The 15,862-nt window shown below is 44.1% G+C and overlaps 1 protein-coding gene across 1 annotated transcript in view; it reads left to right on the forward strand.

Annotated features, from left to right (window-relative positions):
* LOC139551013 (calsyntenin-2-like) overlaps positions 1–13,934 on the forward strand; it is a 292,767-nt gene extending 278,833 nt beyond the window's left edge. The window contains exons 11-17 of the mRNA XM_071362344.1: positions 1,559–1,707; positions 8,698–8,909; positions 9,047–9,220; positions 9,427–9,572; positions 9,854–9,974; positions 10,530–10,717; positions 11,017–13,934. Of these exons, the coding sequence (XP_071218445.1) occupies positions 1,559–1,707; positions 8,698–8,909; positions 9,047–9,220; positions 9,427–9,572; positions 9,854–9,974; positions 10,530–10,717; positions 11,017–11,214 (1,188 nt within the window). The 3' untranslated portion in view covers positions 11,215–13,934. The remainder of the gene's footprint in view (positions 1–1,558; positions 1,708–8,697; positions 8,910–9,046; positions 9,221–9,426; positions 9,573–9,853; positions 9,975–10,529; positions 10,718–11,016) is intronic.
* Positions 13,935–15,862: the final 1,928 nt, after the last annotated feature.

The raw sequence follows: 15,862 nt of genomic DNA on the forward strand, positions 1-15,862 counted from the left end.
TTCCAGTGACAGGATGTGCGGTGGTTGTAACTGGGATAGAGAGGAGTAGAACAATGCCTCATTGTCTCATCTTCCTGGTATCTGGGATACTAAGTAAAACACCATGCTGTGTAGATAACCAAGGTGGCTTATGGGAAGATTAGAAATGACTGACTAAGCAATCTTGGTATCAGCTATATAAACTGTGAATTGTCTGTAAAGGGTAGGCTCTCAGCCTAACAGTCAGAACAAGACTGTTGGGCTGACGGTTTCATTATTGCGATAATTAATCAATATTAAATGAAGATGATTGATTGAAGAAATTACCAAGTCTCTCTCAGTACTGAATTTCCACGACAATGGGCCCTCATGAAGTGTTTGATTAGATTTTCGATTAAATTTTCATTGACGTCAGAGTGATTAGAGGGACAAGAGTGCTGAGTACCAGGCAGTTAGCACGTTCGGTAGGCTACTAACGACAATCAGCAGCATCAGAGCTTGGTTACCGTGACTAAGTGGTCACGTGGAATTTGACTGCCGTCATGACCGCCGGTGTGATAATAATACGGTCACTGTAACAGCCCTAGGAGCAACACCAGCTCAGCCTCGAAGCAGTAGGCCACACGAGCTCACAGACAGGACCGCCGAGGGCTGAAGTGCATAGCACGTTGCAACATTCACTAAAGAGTTCCAAACTGCCTATGGAAGCAACAACAGGACAATAACTGTTCGTCTGGAGCTTCATGAAATGGGTTTCCATGGCCGAGCAGCTGCACACAAGCCTAAGATCACCATGCGCAATGCCAAGCGTGGGCTGGAGGGGGGTAAAGCTCGGCACCATTGGACTCTGGAGCAGTGAAATTCGTTCTCTGGAGTGATGAATCACACTTCACCATCTGGCAGTCCAACGGACAAATCTGGGTTTGGCAGATGCCAGGAGAACGCTACCTGTCTGAATGCATATTGCGAAGTGTAAAGTTTGGTGGAGGAGGAATTATGGTCTGGAGCTGTTTTTCATGCTTCGGTCTAGGCCCCTTAGTTCCAGTGAAGCGAAATCTTAACACTACAGCATACAATGACATTTTAGCTGATTCTGTGCTTTCAACTTTGTGGCAACAGTTTGGGGAAGGCCCTTTCCTGTTTCAGCATGACAATGCCCCCGAGCACGAAGCGAGGTCCATACAGAAATGGTTTGTCAAGATCGGTATGGAAGAACTTGACTGGCCTGCACAGAACCATGACCTCAACCCCATCGAACACCTTTGGGATGAATTGGAACGCCGACTGTGAACCAGGCCTAATCGCCCAACATCAGTGCCCGACATGACTAATGCTCTTGTGGCTGAATGGAAGCAAGTCCCCGCAGCAATATTCCAACATCTAGTGGAAAGCTTTCCCGGAACAGTGCAGGCTGTTATAGCAGCAAAGGGGGGACCAACTTCATATTAATGCCCATGATTTTGGATTGAAATGTTCGACGAGCAGGTGTCCACATATTTGGTCACGTATTGTGTGTTTGAAACACTCAGACACTTACCCTCTTGTATCAGTTGATTCATGTGTTCTTCTGTGTGTGCAGTTTCACTTTAACCCGGCCCAGTCGGTGCTGGTGATTGAGGGAGAGGACCTGGAGAGTGTTAACACAGCCATGGGCAAGGTCTCCTACATCAACTCACGCCAGTTCCCCACAGCAGGCCTCAGACGGCTACACATCACCACCACCGTACAGTGAGTATGGAATCCAACAATGTGTATGCGGGCGCACGCACGCGCACACACTTAATCTGTCTCACACACACACACACACATGTTCACACTCTTCAACCTCTCTCTCTCTCTGTCTCTCTCGGTCTAGGCTACAGAAACATTTATTGCACCCAACCATACATTTAAACCCCTTTGAAATATAGGACCGCAAGGTCACGGAGACACATGCAAGTATCATTTGTGTAAAGGCTCCTTAGAGGAGGAAGGGGAGGACCATCCTCCTCAGTGAATTTCATTTTTTTTTTAAATGGTGGAACATTCAAAAAGTTATCATTTTTTAAGGCGGCACAACCAGTAATTGAGTATAAGGGGGCAGTTACTTTTTCACACAGAGGAATTGTTAATTTTGGTAATTAAATAAATGAAATAAGTATAGATTTTTTGTGTTCTTTGTAAACTCAGGTTCCCTTTATCTAATATTAGGTTTTGGCTAAAGATCGGATAACATTCAGTATCAAACATATGCAAAATTTGAGAAAATCAGAAAGTGGGCTGTCAGAGCTCTTGCAGCATGAACTGACATGGTGTCCACCCAATTAAAGGACAAGAGAATGAATCTAGTACTGAAAGCATAAGCTACAGCTATCTAGCACTGCAGTGCATAAAATGTGGTGATTAGTTGACAATACAGTAGGTGAATAGATTTGAACTTGAATTTAATTTCTTCAAAAATTAAGGAGAAGCAAGAGAGGGAGAGAGAGAGAGCTAGCTATATATTTTTTTCGCTTTCACTTGAAGGTGCATTATATAAAACATTTCAGTTTGTGACAAAACAAGCAAGTATAGTGTGGAGAATCATTGTACCATCTAAACTGCTGTGAAATATATTTTCCATAACCAAAAATATTGTGTTGTCAACTGTTTGGAGCTGGTGTACAAAACCGAAAGTAAAAGACGCAAAAACGAAACGTAAGAACGAGAAGCATAGAAATAGCGCACATAGAACAGATCTAACACTACCTAAACTTGCTTTCAATGATAATGACAGATCTATAACACATACTTCTATGTGAGCTTGGTCAGGTCGCCCAAAAAGTTAAATATTGCATCTAGTTTAGCTTACTCAAACACCCGGCTCAAACAGAGAGGGATGCTATGTTAGATAGCTGGCTATGGCTATGGCTATCCAACACTGGACATCTTCCAAGTCAAGGTAAGCTTTTGGTTTTATTAATTTATTGCCACCGGGGGCCTGACGGTGTAACTGCTTAACTGCTTGCTGTACATTGTACTGCATGATTGTAGCGTGTTTACTAACGCATTAGTTTTAGTTGCTATGTTGACTATGACGTTAGCTATTATGGTGGCAACGATGTAGGCTGTGTGTAGTTAGCGGTTAGTTAGCGGTTAGTTAGCGGTTAGTTAGCAGTTAGCGGTTATGGTATGAAGGTTTGGCTTGGAAAGGTTTTTTCGCCTGGTCACAGAATAGTGCGTAGATGTGAGAAGAAATTCTACAAAGAGCAAAGAGATCATGCTGTTTGTATATGGCTGCTATGAAAGTGAACTGTGTTTGGGGTGATTAGGGGTGTATTCATTCTGCCGATTCTGTTAAAACGTTTCTTAAAGTAAACTTGAAGCAAACGGAACTAATTGGGGATAAACATACATGAATTAGTCCAATAGAAACTATTGTTTGCAACTGTTTTCACTGGACTAATGATTACACCCTAGATCAGCTAGATGCAGGCAAGAGTGTGCAAGGCGGTATTGAATGTGTCACTGTCTGTCACCTTGATGACTCAAATTTCTCTCTCGACCTGTGCACCTACATTGTAAACTTTCATTCACTGGCTAGGTTGGGTATAGGGGAAATTCCAGCATCATGTAGTAGCTTAAAACTATCAATGGTTCACACAAACAAAAACATCAGAGGTGAACAAATGCTCTTATCTAGGTGTGTGTGTGTGTGTGTGTGTGTGTGTGTGTGTGTGTGTGTGTGTGTGTGTGTGTGTGTGTGTGTGTGTGTGTGTGTGTGTGTGTGTGTGTGTGTGTGTGTGTGTGTGTGTGTGTGTAATACGGTCCATGGTGTTTGCGCATTCCGAGGCTCTACTTTTTCTCTGTATGTGTCATCAGGGTCAGTGTGTGTGTGTACGTCTGGCGTGGCGTCGATATCAGTGTGTTCCAGGCTGTGTGTGTGCCCGTCGAAGCCTGTGCTCTCTCCGTGTCTGATATGCTAATCAGCGTCGCTTCCCTCTCTTTATCTCTCCCCTCGTTAATGGCTGAGAGGACAGCCGGGTTGCCGTGGCGCCCCGGGTGACTTGGAGCTGTGGTAGCCTGGGCCGACGTGGCAATTGCTGATGATGAGGATATGAATGATGGCCATGAAAGGCAATCTGCTGTGTCAGGGTTCCTCACGTAGAGAGCACTACGAGAAGGAAGGTTGATCATTAGAGGAATATAGTGCTGTTAAGAATGACTGGGTGGGTGACTGGCTGGCTCGTTTTCTGTCTACCTCATGCTCAATATCCTTCTCTCTCCCGTTACCCTCTCTCTGTGTTTCTCTCCCTCTCCTCTAGTCACCATTTCAAGAACAAAGAATTCGATTGTAATACTTCCTTTTGGTGTGAGGGCACTTGTGTTAGAAAGGAAAACTTAGCATCATACAGTGTTTTTAACAGCTCATGTGTTTGCGCCATTACCTAATGAGAAAGGTAAAGGAAGAGATGGTATGCTGAGATTGAGCAGTCTTATAGGAGTTAATGAAATGTATTGGTAAAGAAATACAGGCCCAATACAAGAGAGGAAGTGAGAGTGGAAGAGAAAGAACAAGGTTGAGCGTGTGATATAATTTTTGTTACCCTTATTTTACCAGGTAAGTTGACTGAGAACACATTCTCATTTTATGGCAACGACCTGGGGAATAGCTACAGGGGAGAGGAAGGGGGGGGGGGTGAAGGAGCCAATTGGAAGCTATAGGGGAATGAAATTAACTGCTAAACAAAGGTAGGCCCAAATAAGAGAGAGAATGAGAAAGGATGTAGAGAAAAGGTGAAAAGGGTGTGTGTGTGTGTGTGTGTGTGTGTGTGTGTGTGTGTGTGTGTGTGTGTGTGTGTGTGTGTGTGTGTGTGTGTGTGTGTGTGTGTGTGTGTGTGTGTGTGTGTGTGTGTGTGTGTGTGTGTGTGTGTGTGTGTGTGTGTGTGTGTGTGTATTCTGTTCACAGTTAAGCAGTATGGGGGGACGGCCAAATCAAATTGGACTTGTGTGGTGGATAGCGGACTCCTGCCACAGGAGCTGTAATAGGTTTAGTCTAACTAACCGCCTCGTATAAAGAGAGATGGCCTGTCCTATTCAGCAGGCACTTTAATGCTCCATACGACAAGAGGAAAAATCACTGACTGCATCCCAAACGACACCTTATTCTCTAGCCTCTTGTCAAAAGTAGTGCACTATGTAGGGAATGTGGTGTAATTTGGGACACAACCCCTTGCTGGTCAGATGGCATTTATTTAGCGAGGGCCTTAGTTTAGTATGGTGCATGCTACTCCTCACAAACTTTGTTCAGCAGTTATACTGATGTTGTTCCGGGGTAATTGTTTGTGGAGTTACAGCCATTTGTGCTAATCAAAAGAAACACACACACACGATTGCAGGTGCACACTGTACGCATGCATGCACACACACTTCCCTATGGGTTTGTTTGGTAGTTACGTAGATCAGCTAATCACACACGACACACACACTTCCTAGCCATACAAATACAGACATCCCATTACAAGCCAGTCTGGTATGTAGTTAAGAAGAACGTGTCTTAATACGTGCTTCATTTAGGCCTAGTCTTAATGCAAGGAATTGCCATGGGAAAGCAGCTTAAACAGACCACGAATGTGACAAATGTATTTTCGCTAGTAAACCAGAGGCAGCAGACAGTTATCATATAAACAAAAGACCATTCTTAATTACCGAGGGAAAGTAAATGAATTAATAAGTGAGTGAAGAGCACTTTTCACCAACCATTGAAAAGCGTAATTACTCAAGGCGTTAGGTGCCGGCGTTGGCATTAATCCTGAGAGACTTCACTCTGCTCTTCTCAAAGTGTAATGAACCTGGATGATGGCCAGCTTGTTTTACCCAGACTGCCTGGGTGGCAGGACAGCTCCTCGCTCTGGGTAGAAGGTGCCCTGCTCTGGGTAGAAGGTGCCCTTAGGATCTACTGAACAAAAATATAAATGCAACATGCAAGGATTTTAAAGATTCTACTGAGTTAGAGTTTATATAAGGAAATCAGTCGATTTAAATAAATACATTTGGTCCTAATCTATGGACTTCACATGAAATCCCCATGCAGCCCCACGCACTTGCAAGCCAGACCCACCCACTGGAGAGCCAGGCCCAGCCAATCAGAATCATTTCCCCCCACAAAAGGCCTTTATTACAGACAGAAATACTCCTCAGTTTCATCAGCCGTCCGGTTGACTGGTCTCAGACGATCCCGCAGGTGACGAAGCCCGGATGTGGAGGTCCTGGGCTGGCGTGGTTACACGTGTTTTGTGGTTGTGAGGCCGGTTGGACGTACTGCCAAATTCTCTTATGGTTCATTCAATTCTCTGGCAACAACTCTGATGGACATTCCTGCAGTCAGCATGCTAATTGCACAATTTAAGACACCTATGGCATTGTGTTGTGTGACAAAACTGCACATTTTAGAGTGGCCTTTTATTATCCCCAGCACAAGGTGCACCTGTGTAATGATCATGCTGTTTAATCAGCTTCTTGATATGCCAAACCTATCAGGTGGATGGATTATCTTGAAAAAGGAGAAATGCTCACTAACAGGGATGTAAAAACAATTTTACCCAAAGTTTGAGAGAAATTAGGTTTTTGTGCATATAAAAACTTTCTGTGATCTTTAATTTCAGCTCATGAAACATGGGACCAAGACTTTAAATGTTGCGTTTATATTGTTTGTGCAGTGCATTCGGATAGTATTCAGACCCCTTGACTTTTTCCACATTTTGTTCAATTACAGCCTAATTCTAAAATTGATTAAATTGTTTTTTTTTTTCTTCAATCTACACATAATGACAAAGTAAAACAGGATTTTTGACATTTTTGCAAACGTATTATTATTATTTTTTAATAATCACATTTACATAAGTATTCAGACTCTTTACGCTGTGCTTTGTTGAAGCCCCTTTAGCAGCGATTACAGACTTGAGTCCTCTTGGGTATGACGCTACAAGCTTGGCACAATTGTATTTGGGGAGTTTCTCCCATTCTCTGCAGATCCTCTCAAGCTCTGTCAGGTTTGAAGGGGAGCATCGCTGCACAGCTATTTTCTGGTCTCTCCAGTGTTGTTTGAACAGGTTCAAGTCCGGGCTCTGGCTGGGCCGCTCAAGGACATTCAGAGACATGAGACATGTCCCGAAGCCACTCCTACGTTGTGTTGGCTGTGTGTTTAAGATTGTTGTCCTGTTGGAAGGTGAACCTTCACCCCAGTCTGAGTGCTCTGGAGCAGGTTTTCATCAAGGATCTCTCTGTACTTTGCTCCGTTCATCTTTCCCTCGATATTGACTGGTCTCCCAGTCCCTGCTGCTGAAAAACATCCCCACAGCATGATGCTGCCACCACCATGCTTCACTGTATGGATGCTGCCAGATTTCCTCCAGACCTGATGCTTGGCATTCAGGCCAACGAGTAAAATCTTGGTTTCATCACACCAGAGAAACTTGTTTCTCATGGTCTGAGAGTCTGGTTCTCCCATCTCCACAGAGGAACTCTGGAGCTCTGTCAGAGTGACCATCGGGTTCTTGGTCACCTGCTTGACCAAGGCTCTTCTTCCCCAATTGCTCAGTTTGGCCGGGTGGCCAACTCTAGGAAGAGTCTTGGTGTTACCTAAAATCTCCCATTTAAGAATGATGGATGCCACTGTGTTCTTGGGGACCTTCAATGCTGCAGTCATTTTTTGGTACCGTTCTCCAGATCTGTGCCTCGACACAATCCTGTCTCAGAGCTCTACAGACAAATCTTTCGAACTCATGGCTTGGTTTTTAGCTCTGACATCATTGTCAACTGTGGGACCTTATATAGACCGGTGTGTGCCTTTCCAAATCATGTCCAATCAATTTAATTTACCACAGGTGGACTCCAATCAAGTTGTATAAACATCTCAAGGATGATCAATGGAAACAGGATGCACCTGAGCTAAATTTTGAGTCTCATGGCAAAGGGTCTGAATAGAACTAGTAGATTGAAAGTTATTTTACTACATTCACTGAATTAAAAAAGTAATAACTCCTTAAATTTTCTTTGTTTGGGGTTACGCTTCATGTCAACCGTGGGCTTAGAAGGTGTTAAATTGTGTTGATGAGAAAATGTGATAATTAGTGTGTGTTTACATTATATTAGGCCATTTATAGGATAAACAGAGAGAGAGTGTGCCTCCGTTGGTGGGTGCATGTCCAAGCGTGCCTACGTTTGTGTACGTGTGCGTGTGTGTTATCGGAAATGGCCAACTTGGGGCCATCTGTCTGAAAATAGCACCACTCCCCCAAAAAATCTGAAAAGCTGCAGCGTTCTACGCCAACAGAGACAACTTGCGATCACAATTGGACAAACATTGGAAGTCCACTTTCACAGTTGCCTCCGTCACAATCTGTCCCTACATTATGTGTCTCTCATCTCTGAAATGAAAATGAAAAGTGCCCAGTCATTCATTGCTAGGACCATAAAGAGTATGTAGTCAGTAATTAATAGTGACACACAATGCAATTTATGCCATTTTCAATTCCAATATGATTAGTATCAGATGGCAGTGATGTTCCCCTAGTCTTTCTTACCCGGTTACTCCTTATCTGTAGGCCAATTATTTACAAAAACTGCCCTGGCCAGAACAATTATGAAGAGAAGAAAGTGCTCTTTCTACATTATCTGCGTTCTCTGTCGATCTCCATGTTCTTCTCCTTATCCCTTCTTCTCCACCCTCCCTCTCTCCTGTTGTTTTTGGGTGCTCAGGTGTTTCGGGGAGGACACATGCATCTCCATCCCAGACATAAAGGCAGTAGTAATAGTCCTGCCACCCAGCGAGCCACGGATCACCATCGCTGGTTCAGATCGACTCGTCAAGCCTTCCGCCGACCTGCGTGGAGCCACGGGCGTGGCACCGTTCAAGGAGCTGCGCATCACCAGCACTGTAACCAAGAGTGACGGTGTGCCGTTCAGCGCAGGTGGGTGGGGTGGTTACCATGGATACGTGTTGATATAGCGCGGCGTTGAAAAAGTGTGTGTGTGAGCATTCATGTGTGTGTGTGTGTGTGTGTGTGTGTGTGTGTGTGTGTGTGTGTGTGTGTGTGTGTGTGTGTAGGTACAGTCCACAGGCCTGGTGTTCTGGAGGTTATGCACAACCTGGATTACTGTGATGTCCTGGTGATCGGAGAGGAGCTCAATCCAGAGCATGAGAGTCTGGAGATTCACCACAGCTCCCTAATAGGGAAACACCTGGACGCCACAAACTCCACCTCAGGCATCTCCATATATGGTATGCACTTCAATTTATGAAGCATTATTCAAATCACACTTTTCATACCTGAACATAAATTCCTTATCGTGTGTCACCTGCTTGGTAATGGTACGAGAAGCTCTTGAAGTTATTAGAGCTGGGCCCAGCGTTGAGCCCTGAGGGACACCATCTATATATGGCTGGGAACACCAGGGACACCTTTGGTAATAATGCATTTTCCCCAGGTGTGGACTCCATGGCCCACTATGAGGAGGCCCTCAGGCAGGTGCGCTATAGGAACTGGCGCCCGGAGACCCTGACTAACAGGAGGTTCAGGCTCACCTGCTCCGAGCTCAACGGCCGCTACACCAGCAACGAGTTCAATCTGGAGGTCAGGAAAGAAGCTTTATCCATCTTTCCTTTTCTATTTCACCCCTTTCCCACTCACACTCTCTATTCTCCCATCTCCACCACTGCCACTCCTCTGTCTTCCTGCCTCTTTCTACACCCCTCTCTCTGTTTCTCTCACCTTTCACCACTCAGTCTCTCTTCTCATTTCTGCACCTTCACTCTTCATCCAGACCCATTTACCCTTTATCTCATCGATCTATCTTTCTCTACATCATTGCCATCTCTATAATGACTGATATATGTACTTTGTTCCGCCCTCAGATTAGTGTCCTCCACAATTCAGCACCAGTAGAGCATGTCAATCACATGGCTGTCCAATCCCAGTACATGCGGCCTGTGCATCATCCACTGATTGTGCACACTCTCAATTCCCACATCTCAGGTAAGGCAACCAGAAGTGTTCACCCACATAGACACACAAATGTACACACGCACCCACACACACGGTGAGCACATGTCCCTGCTACTATCAGAGGCTTGAGAGTGTGTTGTTGAAGTGGAGCGGGATCCAGATTAGGCTACGCCAGGGATCCTTTCTTGAGCGGATGGTCAGGGGGCCGGAACATAATTATAAATCATTTTTAGGCTGCAAATTGACTGCAAGAAGCGCAAACAGATGCATGGGAATACTGTGGAACAGATTTCTCAAATTAAAAGAACTTTTCTTTGAAAAGTTGGGTGGGGGCAAATCAAATCACCCATGGGTCTAATTTGGCCTGCGGCCCGCCAGTTGGGGAACCCCGGGCCACGCCTTCAGATCACACACACACACACACACACACACACACACACACACACACACACACACACACACACACACACACACACACACACACACACACACACACACACACACGACTGAGTGATCTCCCAAAGGTAGGGAGGACACAGCACATTTCTTGTAATTCAGGTGAATTTAAACATTTCTCCCCCACAGGCACCCCTCCAGCTGCCACGGTGGTGATAGTGATCTGTATCGCCGCCCTGGTGGTCATAGTGGTGCTGGGAATCTACAGGCTCCACAGTACCCACCAGGACGGCTCCAAGAGGGAGGAGGACGGGGCCAAGGACCCAAAGACGGACTGGGACGACTCCACCCTCACCATCACAGTCAACCCTATGGAGGTGAGAGAACATTATACAAAGAATGTCCCAAAGAAGGCACTGCAAACTATATCAACTCGATGGCACTTGAAATGATTGAATATGTCTAGGTGTAGTTGAATGGCTAGGAGTTGATTTGTGGTTGAGGTTTTATTACATGCATTACATTGACTCTGTTTGGGTATTAGATTTAGGTTTTGGGTTTTGTAGCAAGGCCAGGCATCACCTACAGGGATGTTTTCTGATCAATAGCTTTGAAGTTTCTTCTACAGTAATTCAGTGTTTCACTTTATCCTGTCCTGCACATCGGAGGGCCTCAGGCGGTGGAGGAGGTGGTAAGAGACGAAGAGGAAGATGATGATGAAGAAGAAGAGGACGATGAGCAGGCAGCCGACATGAGTGCAGAGTCAGGCGACAGTGATGAAACAGAGGAGGAAGAGGAGGAGGATGAGAGGGAAGTGAAGGAGGGAAAGCAGAAGAGCAAGCTGGAATGGGATAGCTCCTCGATAACGTATTGATCTGTCACACATGAACACACACCTACATATTATACAGAATCTGCAGTCACAATCATTTGTGAAAACGGCACATTTTTTTATGAAATGTTGCTCTCTTCTGGTCAAACTAAGGCATTACAACAAAAAAGGTTGACTAGCCATAAGCAATTGTCCACTTCTCTTGCCAGTGGAGCTGATTTCTCCCATTTTGGTGTAACTACTCAATCCTATTTAAGACTGCCGTTGACAACACAATAGGGCCAATTGAAAATTTGCACAAGCACATTTCCACCTTATATCCAATGGCTTGTTCATCTGTGTTGAATTATTTCTGGGTTTGGACACAAAAGATTGGACCACATTTTCCCCGTTATCTATCTCAATTGCTCAGTTACTAATACAAAAAGATCTTGGAAAATTGTTCATTGTAAATTGTATGTCCACTCTTTAGCATTAATACATTTTTTTGCAATTTAATACTGTACTTTAAAGTATTTTTTTTGCATTAGATTATGAGATTATATTTTATTCATTTTAAATCTTGGAAATTTTTATTTTACGTCTTCTGAAAGACAGACTAACAAATTGTCATTAACAGAGGTATAAGAGAGGATGTATTTACAAAACAAATTTTGAACATTTTGATAGATTCTCCTTTTTTTCTGTCTGCCTGGGTCTTTTTCTTGAACATATGAAAAAGAGAGAAAAGTTCCTGTATGTTTTTATAAATCCCTCGTGACGTGTATATAGCAGGTAGCATAGCTGAACTATAATTCACCTTGTCTACCACCTACCTTTCCTCAAACTGTATGTCCAAATTTGCTTGCATCAGGGTCATTTTGAGTAGTCAAGTTGCCCCCTGACCACATATTTAGAATCAAATGACCTTCCATCAATCCTAACTTTAAACATTTGGAGGGAAAATGGACAACTGACCCTAGATTAGTGCTTGAGGGTGACTTTAGCGCTCATGGTCATTTCTATCTCTGTGTTTGCTGTTGACTTGTGTCCCTGCGTGTGTCAACCTACTTCTGAGGCTGAGATGAGGGTATGAGAGTAGACACTTAAAGGGATAGTTCACCCAATAATCAGACTTTCATACATGAAAAATGATCTCAAATCCATGCCATATGTTGTTTAAATCACGCAATATGCACATGTAAGCGTCTGACAAACAAATGTTGGGGTAAACTCCCTTTAGTCACCACCAGAGGGGAACATCAGTCAAAATTTATATTATTGGCTTGACAGGTTAACATTTTCAGCCTGGGCACAGAGACAACTTGTCACATTGGGCGCGTTCGAGCGGATCACTTTTGTCAAGTCGGTGCGTTGGTCACCGCCTTTCAAAGTGTGTTGCATTATGAGAATAAAAATGGTCAGACTTGCGCCTACACTTCGCCTGCATTAACTTTACAAAAATCATGTGATCAAAAGGTAATGAAGTTTAGACTGCAGTCGACTGCAAGTTTCTGCAGTTGCTCTTCACCAACTTCATCCTGCAGCCGTCGCCTGCATTGTGGGAGGCTCTATTGTCAACCAATCATTAGGGTGTTTTTGTTTAACCCACGAGAAAGTCACTCAAACAAGATATATACAAATGAGTGCGATATTTTAGGCTCTCTCTCACTAATTGATTGTAGCCTACAATGTACACACATATGATTTCAGTTTGAGTGATATGGGGGTTGGAGATGTTTATTTTGACATTATGAAGAAAAACTTTTATTAACAATGGCATCACTGTCATGTTAATCTGAGCTTTGCTGTTTGAAAACTACATTAGTGTCCGACTTTCGGCTGTCGCAGTTTCTCCTCCCACGACTTCAGTCCTCGACTTTAGTCTACAGTCGGTTGCTTTAGCCTTACCACTCAAACACGCCCATTCTCTTTGGTCACATCTCAATGGGTTAAAGTGGCTTCCTCTCCTTGTTTTCTTTCCTTCACCTGCCATCAAAAACACAGCTAAGGTGAAAGCAAACTGGTGGGTGCCATTGCCTACCAGAATTCTGCTTCCACCTGCCCATTTCATGTCCAGACAGATTAAGGAAAGGAGTCAAAGAGACTAAGTATTGAGATACACCCCTTATGTTTTTCTATGACAGGCCACCTCTGTCAGAAATCCCACTGTAAAAAAACTGAAACTATTGATCCTCTCGCTCCTTCTCTGGTCGCCTATAACATGTCTGCTCTAGCTGAATCTAGCCAACTCCTTGTTTCTGACCCCTTGTATTTCCCAGAATGCCACTCTAAACACTGCATCCGTTACATGTTTATGTCTGTAGCAGTGGTTAGAACTCTTCCCCCTGTCAGCCTTAATGCCTGTGGTTGTAATGTTATCATTGTGAGACGCGTCTACCATTGCCTTGTTTCACCCCATCTTTATACCATGGGATAATCTCAATTGCACACTCCTCACATCCTCTGTCCTCGCCTCCTTCTTAAAACCCATTGGATGAGAAAGCCAGAGGTCCTGCCCCTCTGACCTTCTCCTCCAATGGGTTTTGAGGAGGTGACTAGCGAGGACGTGAGAAGTAGGCAATTGAAATTCTCACCATGTGTGTCATAGAGGAGTACAAATCAACTGTTTTGCATATAAACCCTTTAAAAACAGTTCAAGACAGTTATTTTATATATGATTATTTTTGTTTTGTTTTGTAAATGTTTGGGGTTTCTTTCTCTTTGGTGGTAATGGCAGCACTTTCTGTACATTGACCAATAAAGACTTGTTTTAGAATCTACGACAAGTGTCTCTTCTCTTTATGTGTGTGAGGACAAGAATGTGTGATGTCCTGTCTGACTGCCTCATAGCCCTAGAACTGTATAGGGAATTTGATAGGCTGCATTTTACATTAGGTTTGAGTAAATTGAGAGTGAGTGACTGTGAATACAAATAAAAACAAGTACAATAGGCCTAAAAGCAAGATAACTATTGTTTAGTATGTGGGTCCATAACTGCACTTGATGGGCCACCTAAAATAATTGGCAGCGCTGGCAAAACACATTTTATGAGGATAGGATTCATTCATCTTTGAACAACAATTATAGAACGCTTTGAGAGTGGATATTAGGTCTACTTCTTCCTGCATGAGTTAATAAAATTTCCTTGCAAAGGTCAACGTTCTCCATCACCAATATGACTCCGCCAAAGCCCCGTTTATACCTCATTCTAACATGAGTCTTTTGTCGTGATCCGGGTCCACATTCTGATTGTGCCCACATTTTTAGACAGGTGTAGACGATTGAAAGACGCATTGTGATCAGATCTTCCTGACCACCCCCGGAGGTAGTCAGAGACCCATGGTATCTGGATATCAATCAAGTGTAAACAGATCTGGATGGTCAAACCATTTCAATCATAATTATATCAGTCTCTAAAATCATTGACGGGTAGCACAATTGACTTGTGGCATCAATAATAGTCTTAAAATAAATAAATATGATTTTAAAAGAATATCTTTTAAATAATCTGCATACAGGGAGGCATCAGAACATCTGCTTACAATGTGAACACAGTGTACGGATAAAGATGCATTTTTCTTTCATGTCTAGATGCAATGGCTACAATGCGTGCACAATCAGAATGTGGATAAAATCCGTACAAAGGGTGCATGTTAGCACCAGATATAAATGACGCTCATGACAGTGTTTTTTTTTACGTCACTAGTGTAACAGTTTAACTTTATGGCGTTCCCTCGCCCTGACCCGGGCGCGAACCAGGGACCCTCTGCACACATCATCAACAACAGTCACCCACGAAGCGTCGTTACCCATCACTCCACGGCCCTTGCAGAGCAAGGGGAACCACTACTTCAAGGTCTCAGAGCAAGTGGCGTCACCGATTGAAAGGCCATTAGCGCGCACCACCGCTAACTAGCTAGCCATTTCACATCCGTTACACTCACCTCCCTTTCGACCTCCTCCTTTTCCGCAGCAATCAGTGATCCGGGTCAAGAGCATCAATGTAACAGTATAACTTTAGTCCGTCCCCTCGCCCAGGGCGCGAACCAGGGACCCTCTGCACACATCAACAACAGTCACCCACGAAGCATCGTTACCCATCGCTCCACAAAAGCCGCGGCTCTTGCAGAGCAAGGGGAACCACTACTTCAAGGTCTCAGAGCAAGTGGCGTCACCGATTGAAAGGCCATTAGCGCGCACCACCGCTAACTAGCTAGCCATTTCACATCCGTTACACTAGCCCCGTTTATACCTGGTGCTAACATGCTTCTGTTGTCCTGCTCTTGTCCACATTTTGATTGTTCCCACATTTGTCGACAGGTGTAGACAGTCAAAAGGCGCATTGTGATGGGCGGCAGGTAGCCTAGCGGTTAAGAGCGTTGGGCCAGTAACTCCGTTGCATTATTGATATAAATGATAATGGGATTGGGGAGAGAAAAAAACATGGGATATTTATATATGGGCACCATTCTGCATGGAGAGCTCCCAGATCTGTTTTGTAAGCCGTGCACTCATGATACACTCTTCTCTATTCAGTTGTGGGGGTTGGACACGTGCACTGTTGTATGAGACAGTTTAGTTTCAGTAGTCGGGTCTCTCTCTTCCTCTCTGTCCCTCTTCCCTCTCCCACAGGCTGCACGTGAATTTCATGTTTGGGGAAGCTAATTTTTACCTTAAAATTCACCTTTAGAATAAAGCATTCCATGCA

Source organism: Salvelinus alpinus, chromosome 23, assembly GCF_045679555.1.
Source record: "Salvelinus alpinus chromosome 23, SLU_Salpinus.1, whole genome shotgun sequence".
In the NCBI taxonomy this organism is placed as follows: Eukaryota; Metazoa; Chordata; class Actinopteri; order Salmoniformes; family Salmonidae; genus Salvelinus; species Salvelinus alpinus.